Here is a 15,989-nt window from a genome sequence, read left to right on the forward strand (position 1 = left end):
AGCCTGCAACTTCAACTTCATGTGGGGGCAAAACAATGACCAGAGAATGGTGCTAGACACAACAGTAGCTTATGATCTTGAAAGGCCTGCTCCAAGTACCCCACCTCCACTAATGAGATCCTCAACTTCAAAAACAATGCCATTGTCTGGGGAGCAATATTAAAACACAAACATCTGTGGCGAGTATTTTACATTAAAACCACAGCCACCACCTCTTACCTCACCAACTTCACGAATCCCCTGAGTCTTCACTGGAAAAATCTCAGCTGAACTGCTTCAGTTCCTGTTTCCTCACACATTATAAACCTTTCTCCGCTCTGCTGTCACTTCCTGGGATTAAAGGCGTGTGCCACCACTTCCGTGGTCTGTTTCCAGTGTGGCCTTGAACTCACAGGGATCCAGAGGTACCTCCTGAGTGACAGGATTAAGGGTGTGTGCCACCACTCTCTGGCCTCTATGACTAATCTAATGACTAGCTCTGTCCTCTGATCCTCAAGACAAGCTTTATTAGGGTACTGCGGCGAGCCCCTCGGCCAGCGAGGAAGAACGACCACCACTCGAGGATTCTTCTTAGATCACACTTTATTGGAGCGCCTCTTGATTAAGGGAGAACTGAAGGTGAGGGGCCCCGAGAGCCAGAATGCAGCTGCTTATATGGGGTTTCAGGCAAATGTGCCGTACTGTGATTGGGTCCCGCCAGAATGCAAGCACGGGGAGCTACGGGATAGGCTGAGGACATAGAGCCAATTACCATATACGCGCTTGCGCAGGCCTCAGGACACGTAGTCCTAGGAGCATAGCCAAATGTGGAGTTGTTTACAGCTGGGCTACCAGGAAGCCAGCACCATCTTAGAATGGCGGCTCCCTACAGGGTACATAATATATCACCACAAATTACCTCTGATTTCAAGCTTTAGAATTTCTGGGTATGATTTGGGTCTGTGATTTTAAAAAAATACTCATGTGATACCTCGTGAAGCTGGCCTTACCTGGAATTTTTTGCAATGTGATTATGTATGTCATAGATTGAAAGAACAGAGGTGCATTTGCACATGTTAATTACCTAGAGTTTATATATGTGTATATATGTATTTATGTATACTCATATACTTCAAAGCATGATAAATTGTATCTGTCAATTATAAAAAATGAACAGCCTCCCAGGGCATGTAAAAATGTCTAGAAAAAGATGCTTATTGTATAAGAAACCCAACGTTGCATATTTCAGGTTATATCATTAATCAATACAAAGGATTTGATCAAAGAAAGAGCAAGGTTAGTCTCATTTTACAAATGAAGAAAATGAGACAGAGATTATGTGGGTCACTGAAATGCACAAGTGCAGGTATGGGAACTGGCTGATAATTCAGTTTGCCAAGCTAATCCTTCTGTATTAATTTCTTCCCACAGAACTGTAACAAAATACCTGTCCAATATATCCTAGGGGGGAAGGATTTACTTAGGCTCACATTTTGAGGATGCAGTCCATAATGTTTGGGAATGAAGGTGTGAGGAGAGTACAGTTTCTGGTCTCATTGTTTCTGTCATTGGCAGCAGAGAGTGATAATGCCGATGCTCATCTTGTCTTTTTTCTATTTTGTCCAGAACCCTAACCCATTAGAAGGATGCTAAACCCAGCTAAGAAGTATAGGGTCTTCTACCTCGGTTAAATGAATCTATGTATAATCTCTCACATAGTCTGTAATGTCCATAAACTAACCTATTTCATACAATATTTCTGAGGCATGCCCAGAGACTTATCTCTTAAGTGATTGTAAGTCCGATCAAGTTGCTAATCAATATTTATCATCACACCTACCACAGTTTTATTAACGGCCTTGAGCTTTATGATCAAAATAAATTTCTTACAAAAAAAGAAATAAAGCAGTGCAATTACACTCAATATAGCTTTGGATGATGGTAGAAGGCCTCTACCCAGAATGTACTACACTTTAATAGCATTTAACTGTAATAGTGACATAAATATTGCAGAGGGCTGATTTTTTTCAAGATTTTTTTTTTACATAAAGTATTGGACTATGTCCTTTCAATATGTTTTATGTGTTTATCTTAGTCCAGAGATTATCAACTACATTTATAGATGAGAACAAGGTCTAGAAATGAAAAGATAGTTTCTACATAACATTTGACAGTGGCACACTTTTCATTTTTTTCTAACTTCTGCTTCCTAGTTGCCCCGGATGTCACCTCATCTTTTCCTGAGAAAGCCTTGCCTTTCTTCACCATGAACTCTCATACAATCAAGTAAAATGTCTGCCGTGTAAACTCTCAAATTCAAACTGATTGTTTAGTAAGCACATGGATATAGATTTTTAGATCGAGACCAGAGATGCAGCTTTGGGATGTCCTAACTACCTAAAAGGGGGGAATCAAACATGCCAACTTAGCATTGCTCTCTCATAAAATGAATGTGAAACTAATAATCCATACATCAGAGAGAGAGATGTTAGAGGTATATGAATCACCCATTTTGGTGCCCTAAAATTCTTCACAAGGAATGTCGCTAGACTAGAGTGAGCACCATCACCAAGGCTTTGAAGGCAGGCACAGTATATGAACCAGCACATATCAGAAGAAAAGACTCAGGGGAATGATGAGTGGCTATTAAATAGAACTTCTGACATATATAGTAAGGCATGCATTTTTTTTTTCTTTTGTAGGAGACACAAGTGGGAAGACACAAAGGGTATTTATAAAAGCTTGGAGAATCTCCTTGACTGCCTGAGGTTTGTTGAGAGTTGAGATCCTGACTGTGTTTGGGGACTGACAGTGCTTTGTTTTTGCTTTTCAGTCTTGGTTTCATTGAGCAGGAGACAGGGGAAAGCTAACATGGTCTCTTTGCCTAGGGCTGGTCCCAGCTTCCTGACTAAAAAGAAGTTGATAAATGATACCTTCAGTTTTCTTTCAAGTTGTAGTTTGATTCACCAGGGTGAGCACAGACGAATTACTTTAGGGCAACAGCTGTGACTAAGAAAATGACTTATACATTTGTCTCAAAAAACTCAGTCTCCTTAGGACTTATGCTTAGTGGTCAGAAGACAGGAAGAATAGAGAGATTAACCTTGGCACTGTGCCTAAAAATAGGCCAACAGTGATCTTATCTTTGTAACACTTAGCATAGGCTTTTACGATTGATGCTTTCTTTACCTTTTGTTTAAAAGAGCAACTAACTGAGACTCATTGGGTTTGTTACTTTTCTCAAGGATTTCAAAGAAGTAATTATTGAATAGGTTGCAAAAGTCATATATTTATGTAATTTCATAAATTTTCTTAATTAAGACATAAATTATTCTTAATTTAGACAAACATTTTGACTATATTATGCTACCTAATATTTCATGTATCAATTTACATTTTCATTCATTTAAGAATTACACTTTTTCGTGGTGCCTCCTAGGCGGTCGGCTGTGTCAAGATGAAGCTAAATAACTCCTTCCCTGCCATTGGCTGTCAAAAACTCATTGAAGTGGACAATGAGCGCAAGCTTCGTAGGTTCTACGAGAAGCACATGGCCACAGAAGTGGCTGCTGATGCCATGCGTGAAGAGTGGAAGTGCTATGTGGTTCAAATCAGTGGCGGGAATGACAAACAAGGCTTTCCCATGAAGCAAGGCGTGTTGACCCACGGCAGAGTGCGCCTGCTGTTGAATAAGGGGCATTCTTGTTATAGACCAAGGAGAAATGGAGAGAGGAAGCAAAAGTCTGTTCGAGGATGCCAATCTCTGTGTTCTCAACTTGGTTATTGTAAAGAAAGAAGAGAAGGATATTCCTGGACTGACAGATACTACTGTGCCTCGTCGGTTGGAACCTAAAAGAGCTAGTAGAATCCAAAAGCTTTTTAACCTCTCTAAAGAAGATTATGTCCACCAATACGTGGTCAGAAAGCCGTTGAACAAAAAAGTTAAGAAGCCCAGGACCAAAGCACCCAAGATTCAGCGTCTTGTTACTCCACGTGTCCTGCAACACAAACGCCGTCGTATTGCTCTAAAGAAACAACGAACCAAGAAAAACAAGGAGGAGGCAGCAGAATATGCTAAACTTTTGACCAAGAGAATGAAGGAAGCCGAAGAAAAGCTCCAGAAACAGATTGCCAAGAGACATAGGCTGTCGTCTCTGAGAACTTCTACTTCTAAGTCTGAGTCCAGTCAAAAATAAGTCTTTAAGGGTAACAAATAAATGATCATACCTTAAAAAAAAAAAAAAAAAAAAAAAAAAAAAAAAAGGAATTACACGAAAGGAAGGGTTAACTGTTGTGTGAATTTTCCTGGGGACAGGTGTAAACAAACATTTATTTACACACCCATACAGTAGCAATGACATGCCAAAGAAACAAGTCTAGCCAAAGTTAGTTTAGTGAACCAGTAAGTTTATAAGGGTTACCTATAGTTTTATAGGTGAGGGGTTACTTACAGGAGCCTGGGGGACTCAAATATAGATCACAGCCAAAAAGTGCACCACAACATGGATGAAAATTCATGAAAGCTTTATCTCAGGAGCATTTTCACAACGTGCAGATAGCTTGACAAGTTGGAGAGTTCCCTTTCTCCAGCATTTGTTACTATTTATGTAACATTCTTGAGAAGGAGCCTTGTGAATTTTATAATTTCCAGGGACTTCTTGAGACTTGTAAGTTGCTTATTCTGAACCTATTTTTCTTACTTCCATAGTCTTAAAGTGCCTCTCTCCAGGATGGAATATTTCATTTGGAGGAAATGGCTACATAACCCTGGCAACTGTTATCCTTCAAGTATTACAATATTATGATTAATCTCCATTTGAATACCGAGAGCTGAGTGACATCTTTCTTACCATCTAAAGAATTGTGTGTGGACTATATATAAATAGGACCCCTCACCTTTCTACACCTTCGGTCTTGCTTGGGATTCAAACACAATGCAAGAAAATCAACAAGAACAATGACCAGATGAAATCACTGATTTGATTGACTTGCCTGTTTCTTTAACTGTGTGGTCAATTCTTCTTCCATAGAACACTTTACAATGCACAACATTTATAAGCCCGCATCACATACAAATCAGCAAGGATATAATGAATTTTAGGCACAAAAGCATATAGTCTTCCCAGCATCCCAGCATCATTAGGGTAGCAATGGCAGAATTTATAAAAAGAAAATTAGCATAACTCTACACTCGTGATCAGATGCAAAGCCTATAACCCAGGCATACATTACAACTGCAGATTTCAATTTTAAAATTGCTGATAGCATGGTGTTTCAAATGTAATATGTCCTGAATCTTTAAATTTAAAATAATTCAAATAGAATATTTATTGGAAAATGATTTATAAATTTTGGATCAGAAGTAAACTCTTGACCTCCTTCTTGAGTTTATCAGCTTCCTAACTCTACCTCTCTCATCATGTGATCTGTCTTACTTTTCTCTCTGTATTATTTTCTATTCTAATCATTATGAATAAAAGAAATAAAAATCAGGGTTTATTTAAAATTGTGTTTAGTGCTTTCATGCATTGTATTTAAGACATTAAAATTAGGAAATTAGATGCCTGCCAGCCAAGGCAATTACTTCTATCCATTACACTTGAAGATCAGATCATCCCAATTCACGAAACAGTCTCTCTAATTGTTTCATGCTTTTCATAGTGACAATAAATCCAAACTGCCACTTTTTTTGTTGCATTGACAATGTACTGTATGAACTATGGGCTGTTGATAGTCTCTTTAAATTTCTTTTTTTAATATTTCTTTTCTTGCCTGCTTTCGTCTGAAATTTTATGGTGTTGGAGTGCTATCTAAATTAATGTTTGTCATATTCTTAGTGCTGCTTATAGATATCATCTATTATCTATCTATCTTTCTATCATCTATCTATCTATCTATCTATCTATCTATCTATCTACCATCCATTTATGCATCTATCTCTCCATACATTCTTACAAGCTTCATCTAATGGAAAAAAAGTAATTTTTTCTGGTCTATTTTTTATCTGTATTATCTAATGTGGACATCACTAACTAAATGTAGTTGTATAAATCACTTAGAATTAATATTTAAGTTTCTTACAGTAGCTACTGTTCTGAGACATGAAGAAAGATTCCTATCAGTAATATTGTTACTTTTTTATTTTGAACTTTTGAGACAGAGTCTGGTCATTGTAGCCTCAGCTGGCCTAGACCTCACCACATAAACCAGACTGCCCTAAGACTTGTAATGATTCTCCAGAGTGCTGGGATTTACAGGTATGTACCTGTTTCAGAATGTCATCTTGGTAGAATTTCCTCAGGGATCTCTTGTAAATGATAAAGTGAGTTTTTCATATGAGCTAATATTGTGTGTGTTGAGGGGATTAAAAACAAAGCCAGAATAATCTCTAGGCATTTTTATTATGGAATAGCTCATTAGACACTCACCTATTATCTTCTGGGATAGGCAGAATTCTGGCAGAATGTAAGCCATGTTCATTTCTGGAATTCAAATAGTCCTCACATGTAAATCACACCAAGAATTTAACTGAGAAAGGCCAGTAAGATATTACTCAGAGTGATGTGTGTGTGTGTGTGTGTGTGTGTGTGTGTGTGTGTGTGTGTGTGTGTAAGGGACTGAGATATATGGGGAACGATAAATTTAGGAGATTTTGTTGTAGACAAAATTTAAATAAATTGAGCTAAGGTCTCCAAACTTAGGGAAGAGACAGTTATTCATAACAAGTGAGAGGCATGCCTCGCTAGAGTTTAGAATCTCATGGAGAGCAAAGAGCACACTTCTGTGTTATTTAGAGAAAAACATTACTACTTTTCTCTACTTTGAAGCAAGGATTACTTCCCAATATGTTCTTGGCAATGTGGTGCCTAGATAGAAGCCTCTGCCAGAGACATACACAGCAGTCATATCTGGGAGTAGAGGGATTTAGTGTCATATGGAAAACAGATTAGCTTAAAGACAGGATGACTTTTGTGTTGCCAACATCAGCCATAGCAGAACCTGTGGAAATAGATCCTGGTGGGAGATACAACAACTAGAATTATGGAAGACAAGGAGAAGCTTCTTTGGGGAAAACAAAAACAAAAAACCATGCAGTGAAATCCAACCACTTCTCTGTACTTATGTCTCTGGAAAAAATATCACTGAGTTTTTATCAAGAAGACCTGTGAGAATTTCTTGTTTTCAGTGAGTAACAGCTAATGCTGGGACTCATACCTGTTCAAAGTCCTGAGAATGAGTGACTGTTGAATGCTATGCCCAAATGGGACATCTATGTCACCCTCTCCCAAGCTTACAGAGCATCATAAAAGGGGAGGGAGCAAAACATAAGTGTGAAAGTATTGGAAGGAGTACTGTGGGATGCTCTCTATTGCACATGGCATGGCCAATGCACTCACATGCTCATAGCAATTATGGGTACCTGACTTGCAGAAGATGAGCCTGTCAACATTGTATCATGGATGAGAGAGTTCTAGTTTTCCTTATGGAGCTACTGGCTGTTAATTGTTAGTGGAATTTTTTTCCAGTGATTTCGGTGGTTTTAATGAGAATTGACCATATACACTCATATGTTTGAATACTTGGCCCTCAGCTGATGAGACTGTTTAGAAAGGATTGGGAGGGGTGGCTTGCCAGGAGAAGGTGTCTTACTGGGAGGCGTCTTTGAGGTTTAATACCCTATTCCATTCCCAGTTAGTTTTCCTTCTCTCTGCCTGCTACATTGCAGATAAGGGTACAAACTCTCAGCTAGTGTTCCAGCACTGTGCCTGCTTGGCTGGTGTCATACCTCCCATTATATTAGTCATGGATTCTAACCCTCTGGAGGAGTAAGCTCCCCCCAAAACTCTTTATAAGCTGCCTTGGTCATGGTATCTACTCACAGAAATGGAAGAGTAATCAAGACAGGAGTATAGCCATGGGTAAGTTATGTGTGCTACAGCAAATAAACTTCTACCTATGAGCAAATTTTATTTAACTTGCCTATTACAAAACAAAATGAAAATGTTCATAAGTAGGGGATGGATGGGTTGGGAAGAAGGCATTAGATGGGAATAGGGAGGGGATGAGAGAGGGTCATGGATTGTGAAAATGACAAAAAATACACTCATTTAAGTGTACAATTATCTGAATAATTGAAATGAAAATGGCTTAATTTGTTAATTTAGGACAGCTAGCATTTCATTAACATGTGAGGCCCTTATCAATAGACAAGGTGGCATAGTACAGTGCTGGTAGGGAATGAATACTTGTTGAGTAAGTACTCTCTTTTCTCCATCTTGCTTCCATACTTTACCCTGCTTGGCCATTTTAGAGTTAGTGAAAAATAATTTATTCTTCAGAAACTCCCAAAATAAATTTCAAGACTCATGGTATCTTAGGTTCCACAAGTGCACCTATGTAGTGCTTACCTGGCTCCCTTGTTAGTCAGAGCATCTTGATGGGGTGTTTATATCCTCATCCTGCTCCTCTGGGATGATGTGAGTAAGCACTGGGGGATCCCCCAAAGCAAATTAGAGAGAAGGCTATTCTGTCTTTCTATGCTTCAGTAGGATTAACACACACACACACACACACACACACACACACACACACACACACACTTCATTGGTTTGTTCTTTTTTCCCTCTCTGTCATCCAAAGTTTCAGACACTTCCCATATCCTTATCAACTTACCAGGGAGATTATATCAAAGGCAATAGTTATCTCAATTTTTCAAAATGAACATGCCAACAGTAACCCTCATGCAGCATGTGAATGGATGCCTGGAAAAGTAAGCTGTACCAATGTTTATTTAATCTATGGGAGGTATCAGGTACTTTTACTAACATTTTAACTTGAGCGCTATTTCATTTTCAATAATCAGTAATGTAGCAGAATAGAAGTTTAGGATAGCAGGCATCTAGAATATAGTCATTGTTGTATGTGGGAGATTCCAAAAACAGGAGGGATGCTGAGGCCCTAGCACTGACAGAGCCTGCAGTTGTGACATCAGATAAAAGCCTAACTTTTCCTTATAAAAAGCTAAGGTACAGCCCTCGATTTATCTACTTGGTTTCATAATGGACTTTTGATGGAATTACTAAAAGATGTAAAAGCGATACTTTCCCACATAGTGCTTCAGAAGGGATTTATCACGGCAGGGCTGTGGCTCCATGAGAGTTTCTGTGGCATTAGCTCTGCCGCCTATCATTCTAAGGGTTCTGGGAATTCCCTGATATCTTACTAACCACTTAGATTCCAGTCTACCTGAAATATAAATGTTTCCCTGTCTATTTTCTGTCACTAAATATCTTCTCCAATAGTAAATATTACTCATATTTAAGAAAGCAAGACTTTTAGGGGTGACTTACTTGTCTACTGAGGTACTTGCTTGATGTAACTGAATTGGTAGACATGTCAGTCAGACACCCTGCTTCAGTCTACCCCATCTAAAAAGAAATATTAGTTACATTCTGACATGTTCTGCTTTCCTTTCTATATTGTGTACCATGTGTTTCTCAACATCTCTTCTCACCATTTCTCTTGTACATGTAAATAACTTTATATTTGAATAATGTCCTCTGATTCTAATTTTATAAGTAGTCATTTAAAATTCTTAGTGTATATTAGACAGAGTTAATTCTAGCTTAACATTCTCAAGCCTTCAGTCTCAACTAACCAATGTGTCCTTTGAGGAAGCTTCTCATTTTAAATAAAATACACATTCACCCATCTCAGTAATTGCTTCAGACTCTTCAGTTGCTCATTGGTAGGGAATCCTCATCAACGGGTGTCTGGTTTTCCACTGTCATATGAAAATATTTCTCTTATGTAGCAAATTGGAATAAGGAAAACTGGTTAGCATAAACACAGGGAACATTAGCATGAATAACATGAATTATTCATATGGTTGGTTCTGACTTTATTGTGCAACTTTTAAACACTAAAGGAGTAATGGGATGGCTTGAAGTTGATATTGAATTGGAATAAAGGTAGAAATGCCTTAACAACCAGAATTACCACCAGTGTTTGAGGAAGAAAAACAGAAAAACTCCACAAGTGCAGGCTATGTTACATTCAGAATGCAAAGACTCTCCTGGGCTTTATGACAGAATGTGTAAAACAAGCTGAAATACAAGTTTATCCTGACAGCTGCTCGAGAGGTGTCCACAAAGAATGGGATGTGTCAACATGAACTCACCTTTTAGCAGATGTGTGAAGCAAAGGAAGGCTATTATGAAATGCATGTCAGAGTAGGAAGGTCTAGGGACTGGAGAATTGTCACTCAGCCTGACTACTATTACTAAGTGGCAGCTACAGAGAAGTCTTATTTCTATCTGACTGGAAACAGGGGATTATAAAGACACTGAGCAGACAGGGTTTAGATTTCTCCTTAAAGCTGATGCCAGCTTTTGAGCAGTATACATCAATGTTTCTAGCTGAACAATAGCCAGGCTGACCCAAAGAAGGATGTAATACTATAGAGCATCCATGCAGCTAAAGTGGTAGGAAAGGGAAATAAGAGGTCTGTTACTGTTGCAAGTCAAGAAGGAGCAATAAAAGGAACCTTTATTTGTTTCTTTGTTGTGGAATATTAGCTTAAGATGTGTTGCATTCATTTATGCTGTGGAATATTTGTTTAATGACACAAAGATACATTGCATTTTTCTATGTTGCATTTGTTTAACTCTGTAAAGCTGTGTTACTTTGCCTGTCTAAAGCACCTGATTGGTCTAATAAAGAGCTGAACGGCCAATAGCTAGGCAGGAGAGAGGGATAGATGGGGATGACAGGCAGAGAGAATAATAGGAGGAGAAATCTAGGCTCAAGAAAGAAGACAAACTAGAAAAGGAGAAGGAGATGGAGATGCTAGGGGCTAGCCACCCAGCCACATAGCCAGCCATGGAATAAGAAGTAAAGGAAGATATATAGAATAAAAAAAGGTAAAAAAGCCCAGAGGCAAACTGTAGTTAAAGAGAAATGGGATAATTTAAGTTAGAAAAGTTGGCTAGAAACAAGCTAGGCTAAGGACAGCATTCATAAGTAGGAATAAGTCTCCGTGTGTTTGTTTGGGAACTGGGTGGCCCTCAAAGAGTAAAAAAACAAAAAAACTACATCTCTTACTAGAAGGTAAGAAGTCCTTGCTTCCTTGGAAAACACAGTGGTCAGGAAAACGTGTTGAGAAGGGAAGCTGTGAGCTGGAGTTCAGCGAGACTGACGACTCTGCTCTCTCCCTAAGAAACTAGAAAGTTTCATACATCTCCTTCCTGTGCTTTCTCGAGCAAATTTCTTTGCCTGGAAACTATGGGACAACAGCTCTCAATATTGTGCACTTACAACTTTAGAGCCCTTTTGTTTTAAATTTGATCTCTTCTTTATGAATCCCATATGTATATACAATGTATTTTAATCTCAACTATCCCCTTCAGTTTTTCACAGACCTCCCTAAAGCTCCCCAATCTTCATAATCTCATTTTTCTTCATAATCTACTGAGCTCAGTTAGAGCCATCAGGATGTACACCACTGTAGGGACACCCACTCGAGCCTGAGAAACCAATGAGAAGCCATTGTCCTCAAGAAACCAGCTTCTCTCTCTCACTGGCAGAGAGGTATTGGCCCTTGATAGATGCTGTGGGAGGTGATGGTCAGTGTTTAACTTCAGAACATGCTAAAGTGAAGAGTTATTTATGAGAAAGAATAGAACCCAAGAATTTTATTTTAGCAAGTAACAGGAAATTCTCACTTTGATTAGTGTATTGCTCTGAAGAAATCCCAGGAGAAAGGACTGAAGATTGAGGTTCCAGCTTTTCTATCTGTATTTCTCTTAGCAGACAGCGGGTTCCAAGGATGCTCCTGCCTGGGAACTACCTATTCTCTCTCCACTAGGTAGAACTAAATATTAGCATTGGTGCCTGCACATCTTTCACCATGCACCTTTGTTTTTATGTTTATTTTTAGAATACTAGCATCCAAGCCCTGGGCCCCAATTCTGGGTACTGGACACCATCTGGTTTTACAAAGAGGTCTGCTCAGCAACTTGTTGAAAATGGAAATCTGATTTAAGACTCTGGGTGTCAGGTTTTTTTCTTAGTGATCTCACCAATTCCTCTAGGTCACTCATCATCTTTCCATTTATCCCAGACCCTGGGAATTTTACAGCTTCCTCTGGTAGTGAACTTTTTTGCCACTTCTACTGCTAAACCACATACATTGCTAAACTTTTTCTATTTTCTTTCATAAATCTCCAAGACTGTGAAAGCACCACAAATACGGCCACATAAAGTATCTCCAGGCAGAGGAAGTCATTTTATTCATCTAGTGGCTTCCAGTTGCCCAGTGTGCCATAATCAAGCACGAAAATGAGACTTTTCATTTAGCTTCATTTTCGTCATTTTAGGAAACCTCTATCACTGAGCAAAGGTAAGCCACGGGCCTACCTACCAAATAAGGGATCATATTAATATTTTCAACCAGGCAAAGGACAGTAGTGATGTAATGTAAAGGCTTTATAAAATTACATTCTGAGAAGATGCATTTTTAAAAATCATTAAACCACTGTTTACCCTGTTTTAAACTAGTTCCTTTGCCCTTCCTTGTTTTACTAATGTGTGTGTAGTGAGTATGCATATATGAGAGATATGAGAGTACAGGCATGTGAACCCCTCCATTCAGCACATGTAGAGACCAGAGCTAGACATCAAGATGTCTCCATCTAGCGCTCTCTGTCTTATTTCCTTGAGGTAGGGTCTCTTCCCAAGCTCAGTGCTCCCTTTTTTTTTTTTGTTTGATAGGCTGACTGACTTCTGAGGTTCTTAGGATCTGCTTATCTCTGTTCCAGTGCTGGGGTTACAACAATATGCAACAGTACCTGGTTTTATATGCATGAACTGGGGATTCAATCTCAAGACCACATGCTTGAAGATCAAACATTCTTACCCACTAAGCCATCTCCCAAACCCCCAAATTTGTCTTTTTATTGTGTCATTTGTGTTGACTAAGCCAGTACTTTACTGATAAACAGGAACTTCCAAGAGAAATTTGACATTTCTGAAACATTTTAGATTAAGATTCTTCTAGGTTAAGATTCAAGAGATGATATCTAAATACCCATTGTACAGTATGCAGTGTGATAGAGAATGCACATGTAATTTTCATCTCATAAACACCCCTTCAAGAAGGCTAGTTGCCATAATTTATTAAACAGTCACCTTGCTAAAACCAAGTGTGGAAATCCATAACAAAAATTGCAGCACCTGGGAAGGTGAGGCAAGAGGACCAGTAATTAAAAGCCAGCCCGGGTTACAACAATGAGTTCCAAACCAGCCAGAGTTGTCTAGATAAGACTCTATCTCAGATATGGAGTTATTTGTAGCCTTCTACACGATGATATCTAGTTATGCCAGCACCATTTGTTGAAGATGCTTTCTTTTTTCCATTGTACACTTTTGACTTATTTGTCAAAAATTATATGTTCATAGGTGTGCGGATTAATGTCATGATCTTCAGTCCGATTCCATTTGTCCACATGTTGGATTTTATGCCAATACCAAGCTGTTTTTATTACTGTAGCTCTATAGTAGCTTGAAGTCAGGGATGGTGATGCCTCCAGAGGTTGTTTTATTGTACAGGATTCTTTTGGCTATCCTGGGTTTTTTGTTTTTCCATATGAAGTTGAGTGTTATTCTTTCCAGGTCTGTGAAGAATTGTGTTGGTATTTTGATGGGGATTGCATTGAATCTGTAGATTGCTTTTGGTAAAATTGCCATTTTTACTATTTTTGTCCTGCCTATCCATGAGCATGGGAGATCTTTCCATTTTCTGACATCTTCTTCAATTTCTTTTTTCAGAGACTTAAAGTTCTTGTCATATAGGTCCTTCACTTGCTTGGCTAGTGTTACCCCAAGGTATTTTATGTCATTTGTGGCTATTGTAAAGGGTGATGTATCTCTGATTTCCTTCTCAGCTTCTTTGTCCATTGTATATAGGAGGGCTACTGATTTTTTTTGAGTTGATCTTGTATCCTGCTCTGTTGCTGAAGGTGTTTATAAGCTTCATGAGTTCCTTGGTGGAATTTTTGGGGTCATTCATGTATACTATCATGTCATCTGCAAATAGGGAAAGCTTGACTTCTTCCTTTCCAATTTGTATCCCCTTAATTTCCTTATGTTGTCTTAAATAGATCCATATCTGTCACCATGCACAAAACTTAAGTCCAAGTGGATCAAGAACCTCAACATAAATCCAGCTACTCTGAACCTGCTAGAAGAGAAAGTAGGAAGTAGTCTTGAATGCATTGGCATAGGAGATCACTTCCTAAATATAATACCAGTAGCACAGACACTGAGAGAAACAATCAATAAATGGGACTTCTTGAAACTGAGAAGCTTTTGTAGAGCAAAGGATACGGTCAACAAGGCAAAGCGACAACCTACTGAATGGGAAAAGATCTTCACCAACCCCACAGGTGACAGAGGACTGATATCCAGAATATATAAGGAACTCAAGAAATTAGACATCAAAACGACCAACAGTACAATTAAGAAATGGGCTATAGAACTAAACAGAGAATTCTCAACAAAGGAAGCTCAAATGGCTGAAAGACATTTAAGGAATTGCTCAACATCCCTAATCATCAGGGAAATGCAAATCAAAACAACTCTGAGATACCACCTTACGCCTGTCAGAATGGCTAAGATCAAAAACACTGAAGACAGCTTATGCTGGAGAAGATGTGGAAGTAGGGGAACTCTCTTCCACTGCTGCTGTAAATGCAAGCTTGTACAACCACTTTGGAAATCAATATGGTGCTTTCTTAGAAAATTGGGACTCAATCTCCCCCAAGATCCAGCTATACCACTCCTGGGCATATACCCAAGAAATGCTCAATCATACCACAAGAGTACTTGCTCAGCTATATACATATCAGCATTGTTTGTAATAGCCAAAACCTGGAAACAACCTAGATACATACCCTTCAACTGAAGAATGGATAAATAAATTGTGGCATATATACACAATGGAATACTACTCAGCAGAGAAAAACAATGACATCATGAGGTTTGCAGGCAAATGGATGGATCTAGAAAAAATCATCCTGAGTGAGGTAACCCAGACTCAGAAAGACAAATATGGTATGTACTCACTCATAGGAGGATACTAGATGTGGAACAAGGATGACTGGACTGCTACTCACATCACCAGGGAGGCTACCTGGAAAACAGGACCCCCAAAAAGACACGAGAATCCCCCAATGACGGAGAAATGGCTGAGATCTACATGAACAACCTGGACATGAGTGGGAGCAATGAAGGGGGAGGGTCGAGGGAAAGAGAGCCTGTGGCAGCAGGAGATCCCAGCTGGATCAAGAACTGAGAGGGAGAACAAGGAATAGGAGACCATGGTAAATGAAGACCACATGAGAAAAGGAAGAAACAAAGTGCTAAAGAGGCCCACAGAAATCCACAAAGATACCCCCACAAGAGACTGCTGGAAATGGTCGAAAGACAGCCGGAACTGACCTACTCTGGTGATGGGATGGCCAAACACCCTAATAGTTGTGCCAGAAACCCCATCCAAGGACTGAGGAATCTGGATGCAGAGATCCACACGGCTAGGTCCTGGGTGGAGCGCCGGGAGTCTAATTAGTGAGGAGGGTTTATATGAGCGAGAATTGTTGAAACCAAGGTTGGATAAAGCACAGGGACAAATAGCCAAACAAATGCAAACACATGAACTATGAACCAAAGGCTGAGGGGCCTCCAACTGGGTCAGGCCCTCTGAATAGGTGAGACAGTCGATTGGCTTGATCTGTTTGGGAGGCATCTAGGCAGTGGTACCGGGTCCTGTGCTCATTGCATGAGTTGGCTGTTTGAAACCTGGGGCTTATGCAGGGACACTTGACTCAGTCTGGGAGGAGGAGACTGGACCTGCCTGGACTGAGCTGAGTCTACCAGGTCGATCTCAGTTCTCAGGGCGGGGGGGGGGGGGGGAGGCTTTGCCCTGGAGGAGGTGGGAATGGGGGGTGGGGTGG

The 15,989-nt window shown here is 39.5% G+C and overlaps 1 protein-coding gene across 1 annotated transcript; it reads left to right on the forward strand.

Annotated features, from left to right (window-relative positions):
* The first annotated feature begins 3,436 nt into the window (after nt 1-3,436).
* On the forward strand, nt 3,437-4,190 carry LOC114692972 (40S ribosomal protein S6-like). The gene is given in 2 exon segments (XM_037200904.1): nt 3,437-3,735; nt 3,737-4,190. Coding segments are annotated over 2 exon segments (738 nt in total). The 3' UTR covers nt 4,176-4,190.
* The last annotated feature ends 11,799 nt before the right edge of the window (nt 4,191-15,989 follow it).

The sequence above is a fragment of the Peromyscus leucopus genome, chromosome 8b (genome assembly GCF_004664715.2).
Source record: "Peromyscus leucopus breed LL Stock chromosome 8b, UCI_PerLeu_2.1, whole genome shotgun sequence".
Classification (NCBI taxonomy): domain Eukaryota; kingdom Metazoa; phylum Chordata; class Mammalia; order Rodentia; family Cricetidae; genus Peromyscus; species Peromyscus leucopus.